Source organism: Coregonus lavaretus (genome assembly GCF_964263955.1).
Source record: "Coregonus lavaretus genome assembly, chromosome: 38".
NCBI classification, from domain to species: domain Eukaryota; kingdom Metazoa; phylum Chordata; class Actinopteri; order Salmoniformes; family Salmonidae; genus Coregonus; species Coregonus lavaretus.
The window spans coordinates 5,099,790-5,115,456 of NC_140025.1; the positions used below are offsets into that span (position 1 = coordinate 5,099,790).

Genomic DNA, 15,667 nt, shown 5'->3' on the forward strand with positions numbered 1-15,667 from the left:
GTGTGTGGCTGCTCGGCCATGGAAACCCATTTCATGAAGCTCCCGACAAATAGTTATTGTGCTGTCATTGCTTCCAGAGGCAGTTTGGAACTCGGTAGTGAGTGTTGCAACCGAGGACAGACGATTTGTATGCGCTATGCACTTCAGCACTCGGCGGCCCCGTTCTGTGAGCTTGTGTGGCCTACCACTTCGCGGCTGAGCCGTTGTTGCTCCTAGACATTTCCACTTCATAATAACAGCACTTACAGTTGACCGGGGCAGCTCTAGCAGGGCAGAAATTTGATGAACTGACTTGTTGGAAAGGTGGCATCCTATGACGGTGCCAAGTTGAAGTTCACTGAACTCTTCGGTAAGGCCATTCTACTGACAATGTTTGTCTATGGAGATTGCATGGCTGTGTGCTTGATTTTATACACCTGTCAGCAACGGGTGTGGCTGAAATAGCCGAATCTACTAATTTGAAGGGGTGTCCATGTATATATAGTGTATCTGAGTGAGCGTGACTAATAAAATCAATGGGGGCCCAATGGAGGTCAGGGACCTTCGTGCCCTTCGTACCCGGTCGGTAATTCGGTCATGATTACTACAGGTTTAGATAGCTGGGTAGACTACCTTACCAATCTACAAATGTTTAGCTGACATGGCCTAATTAAGTGACTGTCAGTGACTGACATAACAAGAGGAAAACTGCTGATGCACAACCAAATTTCTAAATTGCACCTTGTGTATTCTACTATTCTAACTAACGCTTGATACGAAACCGATTAACTAGCCTGCTAATGTTGTTGCACTCGCTAAGTCTAGGGGTCCTAGGCCTAGTTGCATGGTCTGTAACCTGAATGAATGTGTGCATTTTTGTGAGAAATCAGCGTTTGAGGACCGTGTTGGATACACGTGCCCAGGGAGACAGCAACCTTACCTTAGGTCCAGGGCTAGCTCAGTGTTGACTCCTTTGGGTCGACAAGCCCAAGCGGATTATTATGTTCAGATGGTGACGGGAACAAATATATACAAAAAGGAAAACTACAAACAGGCATGCCTAAGCTAAAGATTCAAAACCAAATGAAAGGCCTCATGGCCACCAAACCAACAAGCAGCCTCACGGCTCTCCAAACTGGCACTCTGACTGACGATCCTCTTATTGGCAGCACCTGATGTGCTTATCAAAGCTCAGCATCTAGACCCGGTTACTGCCACCTGGGGGATGGAGTGTGGAAGTGTATCCTGGATATTATGTCCTAACACTAACCTTCACCCCATATCATAACACGCTCAACAGTAAGTTGAGACCCTGACTGAGACCCTGCCTTCGTGCATGCAATTATTGTGTTACAACACAATACACAACTATATTATTGTTGGATACCACAATACTCTTTAAAATGAAGAGAAAGTCATGTTAGTAACCCCCGTGTTCTCTCTTTTCTCTTTGTCCAGCGCGCTTCGCTCCCTTCAAGTCAGGCGACATCATGCTGAAGCCGTTGTTGTTTGAGGTTCCCGCAGTCTCCACGGATGCACCTTTCCAAGGCCGTGATTGGCTGTTCCAGCGGCTAGAGGAGGTCCTAAGGAAGAGTGACACCTGCGAGGGCCGTGGGGCCGTTATCGTCGGCGATGTGGGCTTCGGCAAGACGGCCATCGTCTCGCGACTGGTGGCTCTCAGCTGTCATGGGGGCCACATGCAACAGGTCCCCACCCAGAGCCCCTGCACCTCCCCCAAAAGTAAGAGGCAAACTTCCCTTCTCTGGAGGTACTTTGTTTGAAATTATAAATAGGATGAACCTCTTGAGATGCAACAGCACTTTTTTGAGGAAGCTGCCAGTTCCCTGTGCCCCAGAAGGGAAGGACGAATGGGTTCCCTTCAGCGAAGGGTGATTTAAACGTTTACATTTTTCATTATGAGTTTAACCATTTTCTAATAGGCAAGCCAACCCGTCTACCTTGAGATCAGTCATACTTTTTCAGAGCCGTCACTCTCAAGTATCAGGGTTCATCAGATATTTTGGTCCTAGCGGATGAGCCACAGGAATAAAACCTTTGAAAGCTCTGTCCCTGAAAGCTATGACATTGTGTGGTGATTGATGTTACACAAACGCAAGCATTGCTACGTCAGTAGCTAGGTACAGTACCGCACTTTTCTCCCACCATCAATGATCGTGAATGCATACTGCGTATAATTTTCTCGGTCCCCATCCAGCAAATTGATACAGTGCACCATACAGCACGGCAGTAATGACATGAAGTAATGACATCATTTAGGTTAAGAGTAGGAATCTGCTTTGACCTAGTTATAATGCATTATGATAAATGCCTGACGGAGACTGAAGTGATTTGCCATTGTGACTCAGGGCTTTATTGAATTAGCATTGTTTACTGGAGGTATGTTTGGACCCATTATGGAAACCAGCCCACAATGATGCTTTTAACATGCTCTCACGTAGTCACAGCACAAGAAAAATATGATTTTTTTCTAGTCAGGAGTGCTGGTCCTGATAGGGCGATACGTTTTCAAAAAAATATCTAATTGAATGATTGTTATTCTCCTCGAACTTCTCATGAAAAAGAAGTGACAGTCCACGTGTCACCTTGCTGTGTCCGTCTTGCAGGTGGGGATAGGGGGACAGACGGAGCCTCCAAACAGCCGCCCCAGTCCAGCACCCCTATCACAGACCCCCAGCCCAGCCAAACAACCTGCCCCGGGACACCAGAGGCACACAGACACAGAGACGAGGCTGTCAAACGCCTGGCCAGCAAGGTACGATGAGCTACACACACGTCTGCACGCACCCTTGAACGCACACACACACACACACACACACACACACCCCCCCCCCCCCCCCCCCCCCCCACACACACACACATACACACACACACACATACACACATACACACACACACACATACACATACACACACCCCCCCCCCCCCCCCCCACACACACACACACACACACACACACACAAAACTAATAAATACAGGTACCTTAAAGCATGTTTAAGGCCCTTAGGAGACGCATTGCTGTTTTTGTCTTATTCTACAGTATTAAACTTACCACATGTTATTGATAACTAGCAAAGTGGTTTACTGACTTTGGGTGTCAGAGACCCGAAAAATATGTCACTTTACTCATCCAGAGCTAATGTTGCTACTTATCCATAGGATATAGTGGATTTGTCATTTTAAGGAACTATCGCTTTAACAAATGTGTGATGAACATGAATTAATATAGTTGATGATGTGATTAGAAAGGAGGAAGGGTGTTTGTTCTCTTAACTTAATCATTCAATGTCGGTACTTTTCTATTGAAATGTAAATAATTGTAACATTCTGTGCCAGATAGAACCTTTCAGATTGACATTTCAGAGCCATAAGGTTCTATATGTGATTGCACCCCCCTAAAAACTGATTTACGAATGTCTTAGTATTTTGAAACTCTGCACTTTAGGTACCTTTAAGGTGAGGACCTTAATGGGTTATGAAAGAAGAATTCACTACAAAACACTTCTGAGATCTGGGATGTGAAAACATTAATGCTCAATATCTCAGAACTCTGCTTTGCGCAGATAGAACTTTATAGCCCCATGGTCTCGTAGTCTTGTTTCTTGAATCACTGCCAATAGACCACCTCCTAATTCCTCTATAATTGGTCTCAGAGATGAAGAGATGGAGATAATTGCAGCTTCACCTAGTAGTATTAAGAGGGAGGGTTTAGTTGGACAAATTGGGTTCCAAGGCAACTGGAGGAGGTTTCTGACTGACTGTGTTTGGCATCCATCTGTTTGTGGAGGTTTTGCCCTTTTGATGAGTTCCTGAATTAAAGATGACCGCTGGGTGTATGGATACTTCTCCATCCTCAACTAAATTAACAAGATGGTTCTGTTAGCTGTATGTTCATCTCATTACTGATATGGTGAATCATTAAAAAGTATGACTGCTGTGAGTAGTATTACCTTTTATGGTTACCGCAGTTGATCATGTCCTTTTGGTTGCAGATTCCACATCAGACCCTCGAGTTCCGAAGACCGCAGTCCTGTCGGTTTTTGTTTCTTAGGAAGAGTGTGTTTACTCTTGACATCTCTGCCCTGTTGCGTCAAGTGGATCCGTCATGGCTGCTTGATTAGCCAATCTGTTAATTAGCAACTCATCGCAGACACTTTAGCCTCATGTAGAGAAACAAATGCTGATTTGTGAGATGGAGATATTCAAAGTTGGTTGAGGGTTTACTTCTCTGGAAAGTTCAAGACACTCATTGCGTTCAAAACGGGTTGAAAAAGCATTATTGAAGTGCTCAGTTAGGGGGGGCCTCTCTCTCTCTCTCTCTCTCTCTCTCTCTCTCTCTCTCTCTCTCTCTCTCAATTCAATTTCAATTTCAATTTAAGGGCTTTATTGCCATGGGAAACGTGTGTTAACATTGCCAAAGCAAGTGAAGTAGATAGTAAACAAAAGTGAAATAAACAATAAATATTAACAGTAAACATTACACTCAGAAGTTTCAAAAGAATAAAGACATTTCAAATGTCATAGTATGTATATATACAGTGTTGTAACAATGTGCAAATAGTTAAAGTACAAATGGGAAAATAAATAAACATAAATATGGGTTGTATTTACAATGGTGTTTGTTCTTCACTGGTTGCCCTTTTCTTGTGGCAACAGGTCACAAATCTTGCAGCTGTGATGGCACACTGTGGTTTTTCACCCAGTAGATAAGGGAGTTTATCAAAATTGGGTTTGTTTTCGAATTCTTTGTGGATCGCTGTAATCTGAGGGAAATATGTGTCTCTAATATGGTCATACATTTGGCAGGAGGTTAGGAAGTGCAGCTCAGTTTCCACCTCATTTTGTGGGCAGTGTGCACATAGCCTGTCTTCTCTTGAGAGCCAGGTCTGCCTACGGCGGCCTTTCTCAATAGCAAGGCTATGCTCACTGAGTCTGTAAATAGTCAAAGCTTTCCTTAAGTTTGGGTCAGTCACAGTGGTCAGGTATTCTGCCACTGTGTACTCTCTGTTTAGGTCCAAATAGCATTCTAGTTTGCTCAGTTTTTTTGTTTGTTCTTTCCAATGTGTCAAGTAATTCTCTTTTTGTTTTCTCATGATTTGGTTGGGTCTAGTTGTGTTGTTGTTGTTGTTGTCCTGGGGCTGTGTGGGGTCTGTTTGTGTTTGTGAACAGAGCCCCAGGACAAGCTTACTTAGGGGACTCTTCTCCAAGTTCATATCTCTGTAGGTGATGGCTTTGTTATGGAAGGTTTGGGAATCGCTTCCTTTTAAGTGGTTATAGAATTTAACGGCTCTTTTCTGGATTTTGATAATTAGCAGATATTGGCCTAATTCTCTCTCTCTATTGGCCTAATTCTCTCTCTCTCTCTCTCTCTCTCTCTCTCTCTCTCTCTCTCTCTCTCTCTCTCTCTCTCTCTCTCTCTCTCTCTCTCTCTCTCTCTCTCTCTCTCTCTCTCTCTCTCTCTCTCTCTCTCTCTCTCTCTCTCTCTCTCTCTCTCTCTCTCTCTCTCTCTCTCTCTCTCTCTCTCTCTCTCTCTCTCTCTCTCTCTCTCTCTCTCTCCAGGTGGTGGCCTACCACTTCTGCCAGGCTGACAACACCTACACCTGCCTGGTCCCAGAGTTTGTCCACAGTGTCGCCGCCCTGCTGTCCAGAGCACCACAGCTCAGCGGCTACAGGGAGCTACTGCTAAAGGAACATCATATACAGAGCATGCTCAGTCTGCGCTCCTGTGTCCAGGACCCCATCGCTGCCTTCCGCAGGGGAGTCCTGGAGCCCCTCGTCAACCTGCGCAAGGGTAGCTACTAACTTACTCCTGCAGCCTCCATGTTCTCACCCATGCTTCAAAACCCCCCACCCCCTTCATCAACTTTTGTATGTGTAACACCTGCAGCTCCTACCCCCCTCCTCCCCCTACAGTTAGCCAAATTGCCATGTGCCCCCTGAAACAGTTGATTAGGACTCCCTGGTGGGCTCCTAGATCATTTTGGGATAACAAGGTCACTGATTAAAAACGCTACAGACCGTGACACAATTTGAACTTAAAAAACAACATAACTTCAAACGACAACCTTTTTCTCTGTGCCAGTATCCATATCAATCAATATCCCTAAGTTTGCATTTACACAGGCAGCCCAATTTTGATATTTTGCCCATTTGTTTGAAAAATAGCTGATCTGATTAGTCAAAAGACCAATTAGTAAAACAAAACAAAATCTGAAAATGCAGTATTTTAGCAATGATCAGCATTATAAGGCTGCTTATACACAGGCAGCCAAATTCTGATATTTTTCCACTAATGAGTCTATGGACCAATCAGATCAGTACTTTTGCCAATAATTGGGCAAAAGATCAGAATTGGGCTGCCTGTGTAAACGCAGACTCAGTGCTTTAATCCAATGTATTATTCTTACTGTATAGGAAAAACAAGAGGGCAGGACTTGCAAGGTCATAACAGCAAAGGCCATATCAACGTAATAGACCATCTCTGGTAAAAGCCAGTGTGTCTCAGTCTATCTCATGATAGAGTAGCCAGTCAGCCTAATCAATAGGTTGTTAGTTCAGTAGCCTCCACCACTGGCTCGTTATAGAGGAATCAACATGTCCTCCGTCTTTATGATGTGGATTAGTAGAGATGGGGATGACTGTGGCAGAGTGTATGAGAGTGATGTAAGAGCCACACAGCCAGGAACGGCTGTATTGGGCTGTATCGACCCGCTCAGGTAGACTGGAACAGGATAGATATGCCTCTGTGATCACCCCTCTCCTGTCTTATTAAAAGTAATGGTTGCTATGATGAGGGCCCATACAGGAGACTGAGGAGAGGTGACTGGTGTTCTCACCCTCCATCTGAGGTCCCTCTGTGACATGACTCATTGTGTATAAAAGGGGAAAGGGGAATGGAAGCAGGGCTCTGGTCTAAAGTAGGGCACTACATAGGGAATATGGTACCATTTTGGACGGACCCAAGGTTAGATATTCCAGAGCCTGCACACGTCGATCTCTTACCTCCTGCCTGCACTGTGGTTTTTCAGCTGATATTCTCATTGAGTACCACAACCAACTCCCCTTTCTTATTTTCTGACATTAAGGGTGGCATTTTGACAATGCAACAAAAAACAATTGCCATTGTGGAATTCAACCATATCAATTCAAACAGTTGCTGCGGCATGTACAGTATTTCAAAATAAGTTTGGAACGCAAAAGTTATGTGCGTTACATTTGCATTCTAAACCTACTTAAATTATTGCCACATCTTATGTACTTGTTCTCTCTCTCGCTCTCTCCTCTCCCATCTTCCCCCTTTCTCCCTCTCCACCACCCCTCTGTTCTCCTGTGTAGAAAGCAAGATCCCGGAAGAAGACTTCATCCTTCTGGTCGATGGTCTGAACGAGGCAGAGTTCCACAAGCCGGACTACGGAGACACCATCGCCTCCTTCATCACCAAGATAATCTCCAAGTTCCCCTCCTGGCTCAAACTGTTGGTCACTGTCAGGACCTGCCTGCTGGTGAGGAGAGGACAGTCACAAAGCAAAGATAAACTATCGTAACCAGTGTATGTGAGTGATGCATTGCCTCTACCCAGGGATCCAGGCTTTTGTGGTACAGTACAGTCTGTTAGTCTCTCGTTTGTGCACCGTAGGAGCTATGGTTCGAGTCTCTGATTCAGGTCTCACTTTCTCCTGCTACACTTTAACTAAAAGAAGCTTAGTAAATCTGGATTTACCCATAGTTCTCTGGCCTTCATTTGTGTGTCTCATACAGTATTGCTTTGCTGGTCTGTCCCAGAGGTACAGTAGCTCAGTCTAGCTGGTCAGCTTACTCCACCAGGGCCCGTTGGCTGTGGTTTCCTCCAGCCTGCTGGCTGGCCACTGATCCCTCCGGATGAGCTGAGCGGCCGGCCTGACACATCTGCCTAACGCAGACTTCCCATAATCCTCCTGGATTACCACTCCGGGCCGTAATGCCCCTGGGAGCCTGCCTGACGTTACGTAACAGGAGTGCTGAGGACACCACAGGCCGCTACAGTGTGTGCGTGCGTGCATGAGTGTGTGTGAGTGTGTTGGCAAGGGATGTTAGACGTTGATCCCCCTGCCTGCTCTCTATCCTCTCTCCTCTCCCCATTGGTCCTTTCACAGGAAGTTGCCAATATCCTGTTTTAGGCACGGTCCCATAGTGGTTGCTATGCAACCAGGGCACTGTGAAATCGTCAGATCACCGCACTTTAATAAAATCGTGCATGCACAGCAAGGAAATGAAACAGCAATAATAATTTCATAATAACTTAGGTATTGCGTTTTATTTATTCGTTTATGGCTGTAATTTTCTTTTCTTGGCTCAAACGTCACCATTTCTGATGGCATCTGTCATCTGAAGAGCTTTGATGTGATTCAGTGAGAAAGCTGGCAGAATGAGAGTCAGTGGTTTCATCCCAAATGGCACCCTATTCCCTATATATAGATGTAGGATCTTAATTTGATCACTCCTTTAGTGCTGAGAATTTTCATGCACCACAGGAAATGCAGATAAGACTTCACTGAAAACCCGCACTAAAACACGGTTATATTAATAGTATTGCACTTTTCATGTAGCCTCATTTTGTCCAGCAAATTTTTGCCTAACCACCAATCAAGCAACATTATGGACTAAACGTTCAAACCCTGTTGCTGCAGGATTATTTTGCTGTGAGAATACTGGTCAAATTAAGATCCTACAAAAAAAGCAGCAGCTTGAAGAGACGTGATGGGTGATATCTTTTCCCTGACTCATCTGTTGTCCTGGCACATACTGTACCACCATAGTGAGCCAACACTGTTCTCATCATCACTTGTATTATTCAGTGTTTTTTGTCTTTCAAGTTACCTGTCACAACTAGAACAAAGGGTTATCTCTGCTGTGAGGCAGGAGCTGCAGGATAGAATTGGACTGTGTTGTATTGTATTGATTTTGTACTGCAGACTCTTGGGTGGGAAGTTGCGGTGTGCTCCTGGGCTCATGGTTGTATTGTGTGTGGACTAAGTTCAACTCTGAGCGATAACCACGCTACAGTACACTTTGATTGAGAATGCAGTATATGATATACGGTTCTGATGTTGTACAGTGCACTCCAGGAGGCCCATAAATCCACAGCATATACAATTCTACAATATAATCGCTGTTTCCTGTCTCCCCAGGAGATCACCACCCTCCTACCCTTCTCCAGACTCTCACTGGATGACTTCCCAGAGAGCAGCGAGATCGGAGGGGACCTTAGCGACTACATCCAACACCGTGTCATCGTCAGCCCCGAGATTGCCGCCAACGTCACCACGCCCAACGGCACCATCCCCGACCCCCTCCTCCTCAGCAAGTTCAACACCCACCTGGCCTCTCGCAGCCAGGGCTCCTTCCTCTACATCAAACTGACCCTGGACCTGTTCCAGAGGGCCCACCTGGTCCTCAAGGGAGGCAACTACATGGTAGTGCCCGTCTCTCTGGCTGAGGTGACTGAATTAATTAATTTTATTTGACAAATGTTTGGCAAATGTAAAATACATGTAGGGCCGGTTTCCCAGACACAGATTAAGTCTAGTCCTAGACTAAAAAGCATGGTCAGTAGAGAATCTCCATTGAAATAGTTTTTTGTCCAACTAAGCTTAATCTGTGCCTGGGATACCGGCCCATAGAGTTGCTCTAGCCATGGGAGTACAACACACATCAAAAATAGTTGAGAATTAAAAACACAATCAAGTCAACAGACTTATTTCCATTGTGGGCCTCTTCATCATCAGGTGTACCTGCTGCAGTGCCATGCGGGGTTCGAAGGGGACCAAACCTTTGAGCGGGTGCTGCCCGTACTCAACGTGGTGCTGGCCTCGTTACACCCGCTGACGGACGAGCAGCTGTTCCGGGCGCTGAATGCTGGGGGTGTCAGAGGAGAGATGTCCTGGGAGGACTTCCAACAACGCCTGGAGACCCTGGCCTGCGTCCTGGTGAGGAGATAATATGTGAAAGACTATTGAGATACGGCCATACGTTGTTAGCTAGATCAGGAAGTAGGCCAGGAAGTAGGATACAATCATTGCATTGAGTTACGTTCACTCTGTGGGAGTTGCACTTGGCTCCCAGTGATGATATAGTAACTACCTCAGAAACATGTAGATTTATGACAACAACGCTGTCTAATCTTGTAATCTCTAGCTGAGGCGCAGGGACGGCACCCGCATGCTCTTCCATCCCTCCTTTAGAGAGTGGCTAGTGTGGAGGGCGGACGGAGAGAGCACCGACTTCCTCTGTGACCCCAGGAGTGGCCATGCTCTGTTGGCCTTCATGTTCTCCAGACAGGAGGGCAAGCTGAACCGACAGCAGACCATGGAGCTGGGACATCATATCCTGAAAGCACACATCTTCAAGGTACCAGCTAGTATGTCTGAATGGACTACTAATGGGATGTTAAAATATTACAGGACAGTAGCCTGTCTCGCCTTCCTCTTCCCCTCATACACTGGGGGGAGGTCGATGGTGTGTTATGGAAGTATTAAACCAGTCTCTCTCTCTCCCTGTCTCTGGCTCCCTCTCTCTCAGGGTCAGAGTAAGAGGACGGGTGTGTCCTCCAGTGTTCTGCAGGCTCTGTGGGTGAGCTGTAGCACAGACAGCCTCTCTGCCGCCCTGGCCTCCCTCAGAAACCTCTACACACCCAACGTCAAGGTGAGACACACACACCCACCTCTGCACACCCAATATAAAGGTGAGACTCACACGCATGCACGCACGTACACATACGCACACCTTTAACATTTTTTGTACCTACAGGTGAGTCGTCTGCTGATGCTGGGCGGGGCGAGTGTGAGCGGGCGTTCCGAGGTGCTCGGCCGTTCCCCTGTGCTGGGTGTGCACGCCCACCTGGGTCACCTTGAGATGGTGTCCCTGCTGCTGGAGATGGGGGCGCCCATAGACGGCACCTCGGACAGCGGCATGACCCCCCTCTGTCTGGCCGCCGCAGCAGGACACACAGGACTGGTCAGCCTGCTCTGTAAGAAGGGAGCCAAGGTCAGTGGTCAGTTGTTAGTCCCACGCCGTTATCTCAACTTGTTGACAATTCAACCAAATAGACAATCAAATTGGAAGTTGATCTGCTGTTGTTGTTGCCCAGCTTCACTGTTTCATAAGTTATAACTTATAGTCATGTATCATCATTATTTGCTTCTGTTTGCTCTTTGGGGTTTAGGCTAGGTTACGGTAAATATGTTTGTGACAACTGTTGATGTTGAAAGGGCTGTATAAATACATTAGATGAATTGATTGATTGATCAGTGTTTCTCCCTCTAGGTAGGCCATGTAGATAAGAGTGGTCAGTGTGCCCTGGTCCATGCTGGTTTGAGAGGCCACCCAGACATAATCCACTACCTGCTGAGCCAGGACTGGGGCCCCACAGAGGCCCCTGAGGGCCAACAGCAGCACGGTGTGAAGAGCAGTGTGAAGGGCCAAGTCCTACAACAGGCCCTGACCGCCACCTGCAGCATGGGACACACGCACGTAGGCTACTGCATACACACACTCACGAACACACACACTGTACGCTCTCTTCAGATTCAACCTTTGTGGATTGCTTATAATAGTTAGCGTGTATAATTATTGTGCATAATATTGTCTCATTGTCAGGTTGTGAAGAGCTTACTGGAGCTGAAAGATGAAGATTTGGCTGTGCAGATAGATGCTCCCGACACTCTCTGGGGAGAGACTGGTACAGTGCACTTTACCTTTGTCTATATAATAATGTTTATATTACTTCCTCATACTCTTTTTAATCTAGCTTGTTTTCGCTGCCTCTCCAAAGGTGGTGGTTAGCGTTTGTTTTACCAGCAGAGATAATTTGTTGTTATTCACTTCCTAGTGAGCTTCTCAGGTCTCCACTTGCCCACTGTACATTTACTGTTTACTGTAGCATAGGATGCAAGCGAAGTGATATTGAGCCCAGGTGCTTGTTCTGGACTCATAGATGTAGGTGAGCTCACTGGGGAAGAGAGGCTTGAAGAGTGTACAGTACTTGAGCTACTTTTAACCAATACTTAAGATGGCAGGTTACACTGACTGACTCTGCTGAAGATTTAAGCGGCGGTGGTGTTAACAGTTTGAGCAAGGCACCTAACCTTAATTACTCCTGTAAGTCGCTCTGGAAAAGAGCGTCTGTGAAATGACTAAAATATAAAGAAAAGTCTGGTGTTATTAGATTATGAAACTCTTACAAAGAAGCTGGTGTAGATATCAGAAGGTATTACCTCCATCTCCTAAAAGGATGTTCAACCTGGCTTGATTCTTATATCCATTATACTCTAATACAATCATTGGTGTTTCTGTGGCTCTCAGTAAATACATAGGCTGGGGGATAGACAGCACTCAACCACTGCCAATTGGAAGCATACATACAATTGCTGGCTACTGGTACCAACATTTGGAAGTCAATCCTGAATGAAAATAACCTGGCAGATGCAAATATAGAATACAAAATAGGCTATTTAGAGGTAAATTGAAGGAAATCATGGATTTAGGTTGATTACAGAGACCTGACTAGGTGATAAAATAAACAATAGTGAAATGTCAATGGCCTTTGTTTGTTTTATTGTTTGGGTTTACCATTCAGTCTAGGATTTGTTTCATTTTATAAATATTTATTTCACATCGACAAATCCTTCCATGGTAGAGAATCTTGATAATCTACTGTATGCTGAATGATTTTCACTTCCAATCTATTCGGTGAAAGAAATCCTTGAGTACTTCTGCCTGTGAAATTGTCCTCTCTCTATGCAAATGTGTTCCCGTGCCTGGTGGCTTCTCATTAGTGGAGAAGAATTAAGTTATTCTCCCTGGAGGGCAGGCTGCTACTGTCTGTCTGTCTGTCTGTCTGTGTCTACCTCCTCTGTGGGTGAGACACCAAAGGTTTACTGTACGTGAATTAAATAACATGGAGCAGATAAATTATCGTATCTGTAGCTGCTGTGTGTCTGTCATCAAGGTCAATGACATACGTGAGAGTTGTCAGAAGTAGTATTTATAACTGTAGGGAAGTACTTGATAGAACTGGATAGCATCAATGGATCATGTTTTTAATCTTGTTGGTGAACTAGCTGTAGGAGCCATTCAACTCATTGGCCCCATTCAACCCATTCAACTCATTGGCCCCATTCAACCCATTCAACTCATTGGCCCCATTCAACCCATTCAACTCATTGGTCTTTATTCAAAAAGTATATTTTCAATATGAAAACCTCCCTTTTGGATCAAAACATTTGATTCCACAATCAAGGCCCCAGCGAGAATTGAACTCGCGACCCCTGGTTTACAAGACCAGTGCTCTAACCACTGAGCTATGGAGCCTTACCTACTCACACCTTACGGCAACAGGATATTTACATATCACACCCAGCTTACTCAAAAACAGACAGAAGACCACACCCAGAGACATATTTCTAAATATATGGCTCTGGCCACACCTAATGTGACATCACTGACTCTACCACACAGCTGTTGGTTGGGGCGGTCTGGCAAACCAGCTGAACAGTGCTGTTGGCATGAGTCCTCTCATGTCAGGGATTTAACCCCAAAGCCACAGACTCCTTGTCTGGTTAAAGCAACTGACTCTGACTGACAGCTCTCCTCTCACTGTGCATGTAGTCTGCATGTCAGCCAGGTTAACAGACTCACATTTCTCTAAACTCTCGTCAGATATTTGACATTGACAACAGAAGCACAGCTGTTCAGGCATGAATCCGCAATTGTGTATTGATTCATGAGTCAGTGATGCACGTCTGCCTTATCTCAGATTGAGAAGTGTGGAGTCACAAGACAGTCTTCCAAAATGTAATATCATAGCCACAATATTTTTTTAATTATGAAAGTATTTCGTTATCTCAACTTTTTTGCTCTGGTGTGAAGGGAAATTAGATAAGGGAAATGAAATGAGTGAGGTGATTTGTAATTGCGTATGTGCTCATGTGGAACCATCGGTGGGACAGATGGGGAGGGCGTACCCTACACTGCTCCCACAGATGTCAGTCATGTCATCATTCCCTCTCCACTGGCTTCCAGAACCAGATGGGTGATGTCACCTCTCCTGTGAGTATTTCATCATCCTAGCCAAGGTGAAGCAGGAGGCTGCGTCAAATAAAATAAAATACAATTTCATTGGTCGCTTACACATATTTAACACATATTGAACACACAGTGAAATGCTTGTGTTTCTAGCTCCACAGTGCAGTAATACCTAACAATACAAAACAATATACACAAATCCAACAAATACAAATAAAGGAATTAAGAAATAACAGGACGAGCAATGTCAGTCCAGATTATAAATATATATGTCTATGATGGTGTGAATAGACGTTATGGACAGTATATGAATAGAAAAGGTGTGTACAGCAGTAGTTATACAGAATGAGCCATGACTAGAATACAGTATATACATATAAAGTTTGTAAAACTGTATTTAAACATTATTAAAGTGACCAGTGTTCAATGACAATGTACATAGGGCAGCAGGCTCTAAGGTTCAGGGTAGAGTACCGGGTGGCATCCGGCTAGTAACAGTCACTAAGGTTCAGGGCAGGGTACTGGGCGGAGGCCGGCTAGTGGTGACTGTTTAACAGTCTGATGGCCTGGAGATTGAAGCTGTTTGTCAGTCTCTCGGTCCCAGCTTTGATGGACCTGTACCTTCTCTGCCTTCTAGATGATAGCGGGGTGAACAGGCCTTGGCTCAGGTGGCTGAGGTCCTTGATGATTTTCTTGGCCTTCCTGGGACCGCATTAGTACCTGTCTGATCTCAGCTTCCCTGGTCTGCACTGTCTGGTTGTGTCCCAAATGGCACCCTATTCCCTATATAGTGCACTACTTTTGACAAGAACACTATGGGCTTTGGTCAAAAGTAGTGCACTAATTAGGGAGTAGGGTACCTTTTGGGAGGTAAATACTGTCTGGATGGATGCTCCATACCCAGGACTAGATGGCTGGTTGGGCCAGCTGTTGCCAATACCCATCAAATCTGTCTCTCTCTCTGCCAGGCCAGCTGTAAGACTTTTGACAGCCTCAGCTAAGACCCTGCTTCTCTAGAGAGTATAGGGAGATATGGGCCCACTGAAGTCTGGCCAGTCTAAAAATAGTATTTGAAAGTCATACTCAGTGACGTTTTCTGTTCACAGTGTACTGCAGCTCACATTGCATGTGTTGCCAATATTATACTCTCGTTCAGTTCTTACTCTCTCTAATCTTGCTGTGTGTCCTTTAATTGTTCAACAGTAGTGCTAAACTACTAGAGTGAAGTACATTAGAACTGTCTCCAAACAATCAATAACACAAAAACAAAGATTACTTTAATTCAGAGCACAGTGGTAAAGTAGGTAGTTGACCACTGTTCTGGGTCTCTCTCTCTCTCTCTCAGCTCTGAGTGCGGCTGCGGGCCGGGGCAGGACAGAGACATGTGTTTACCTGCTGGAGAGGGGTGCAGGGGCGGAGCAGCCCAACCGTAGGGGGGTGGTCCCACTCTTCAGCTGCATCAGGCATGGACACCCCCAGGTGAGAATCATTCTGATGAGTCTTTCTGTTAGACTTCTAATTTGCCACCACTGATGGCCTCTGTGTGTCTCTCTGTGTGTCTCTCTGTGTGTCTCTCTGTGTGTCTCTCTGTGTGTCTCTCTGTGTGTCT

General features: G+C 45.4%; 1 protein-coding gene across 1 annotated transcript in view; it reads left to right on the plus strand.

Annotated features, from left to right (window-relative positions):
- LOC311112347 (protein TANC1-like) overlaps nucleotides 1-15,667 on the plus strand; it is a gene marked incomplete at both ends in the record, with an annotated part of 48,257 nt that overhangs the window by 26,901 nt on the left and 5,689 nt on the right. The window contains 12 exons of the mRNA XM_084155426.1: nucleotides 1,438-1,719; nucleotides 2,604-2,752; nucleotides 5,557-5,788; nucleotides 7,333-7,499; nucleotides 9,165-9,473; nucleotides 9,762-9,962; nucleotides 10,171-10,383; nucleotides 10,555-10,677; nucleotides 10,783-11,023; nucleotides 11,303-11,505; nucleotides 11,632-11,713; nucleotides 15,404-15,537. Coding sequence (XP_084011552.1) covers nucleotides 1,438-1,719; nucleotides 2,604-2,752; nucleotides 5,557-5,788; nucleotides 7,333-7,499; nucleotides 9,165-9,473; nucleotides 9,762-9,962; nucleotides 10,171-10,383; nucleotides 10,555-10,677; nucleotides 10,783-11,023; nucleotides 11,303-11,505; nucleotides 11,632-11,713; nucleotides 15,404-15,537 — 2,336 coding nt within the window. The remainder of the gene's footprint in view (nucleotides 1-1,437; nucleotides 1,720-2,603; nucleotides 2,753-5,556; nucleotides 5,789-7,332; nucleotides 7,500-9,164; nucleotides 9,474-9,761; nucleotides 9,963-10,170; nucleotides 10,384-10,554; nucleotides 10,678-10,782; nucleotides 11,024-11,302; nucleotides 11,506-11,631; nucleotides 11,714-15,403; nucleotides 15,538-15,667) is intronic.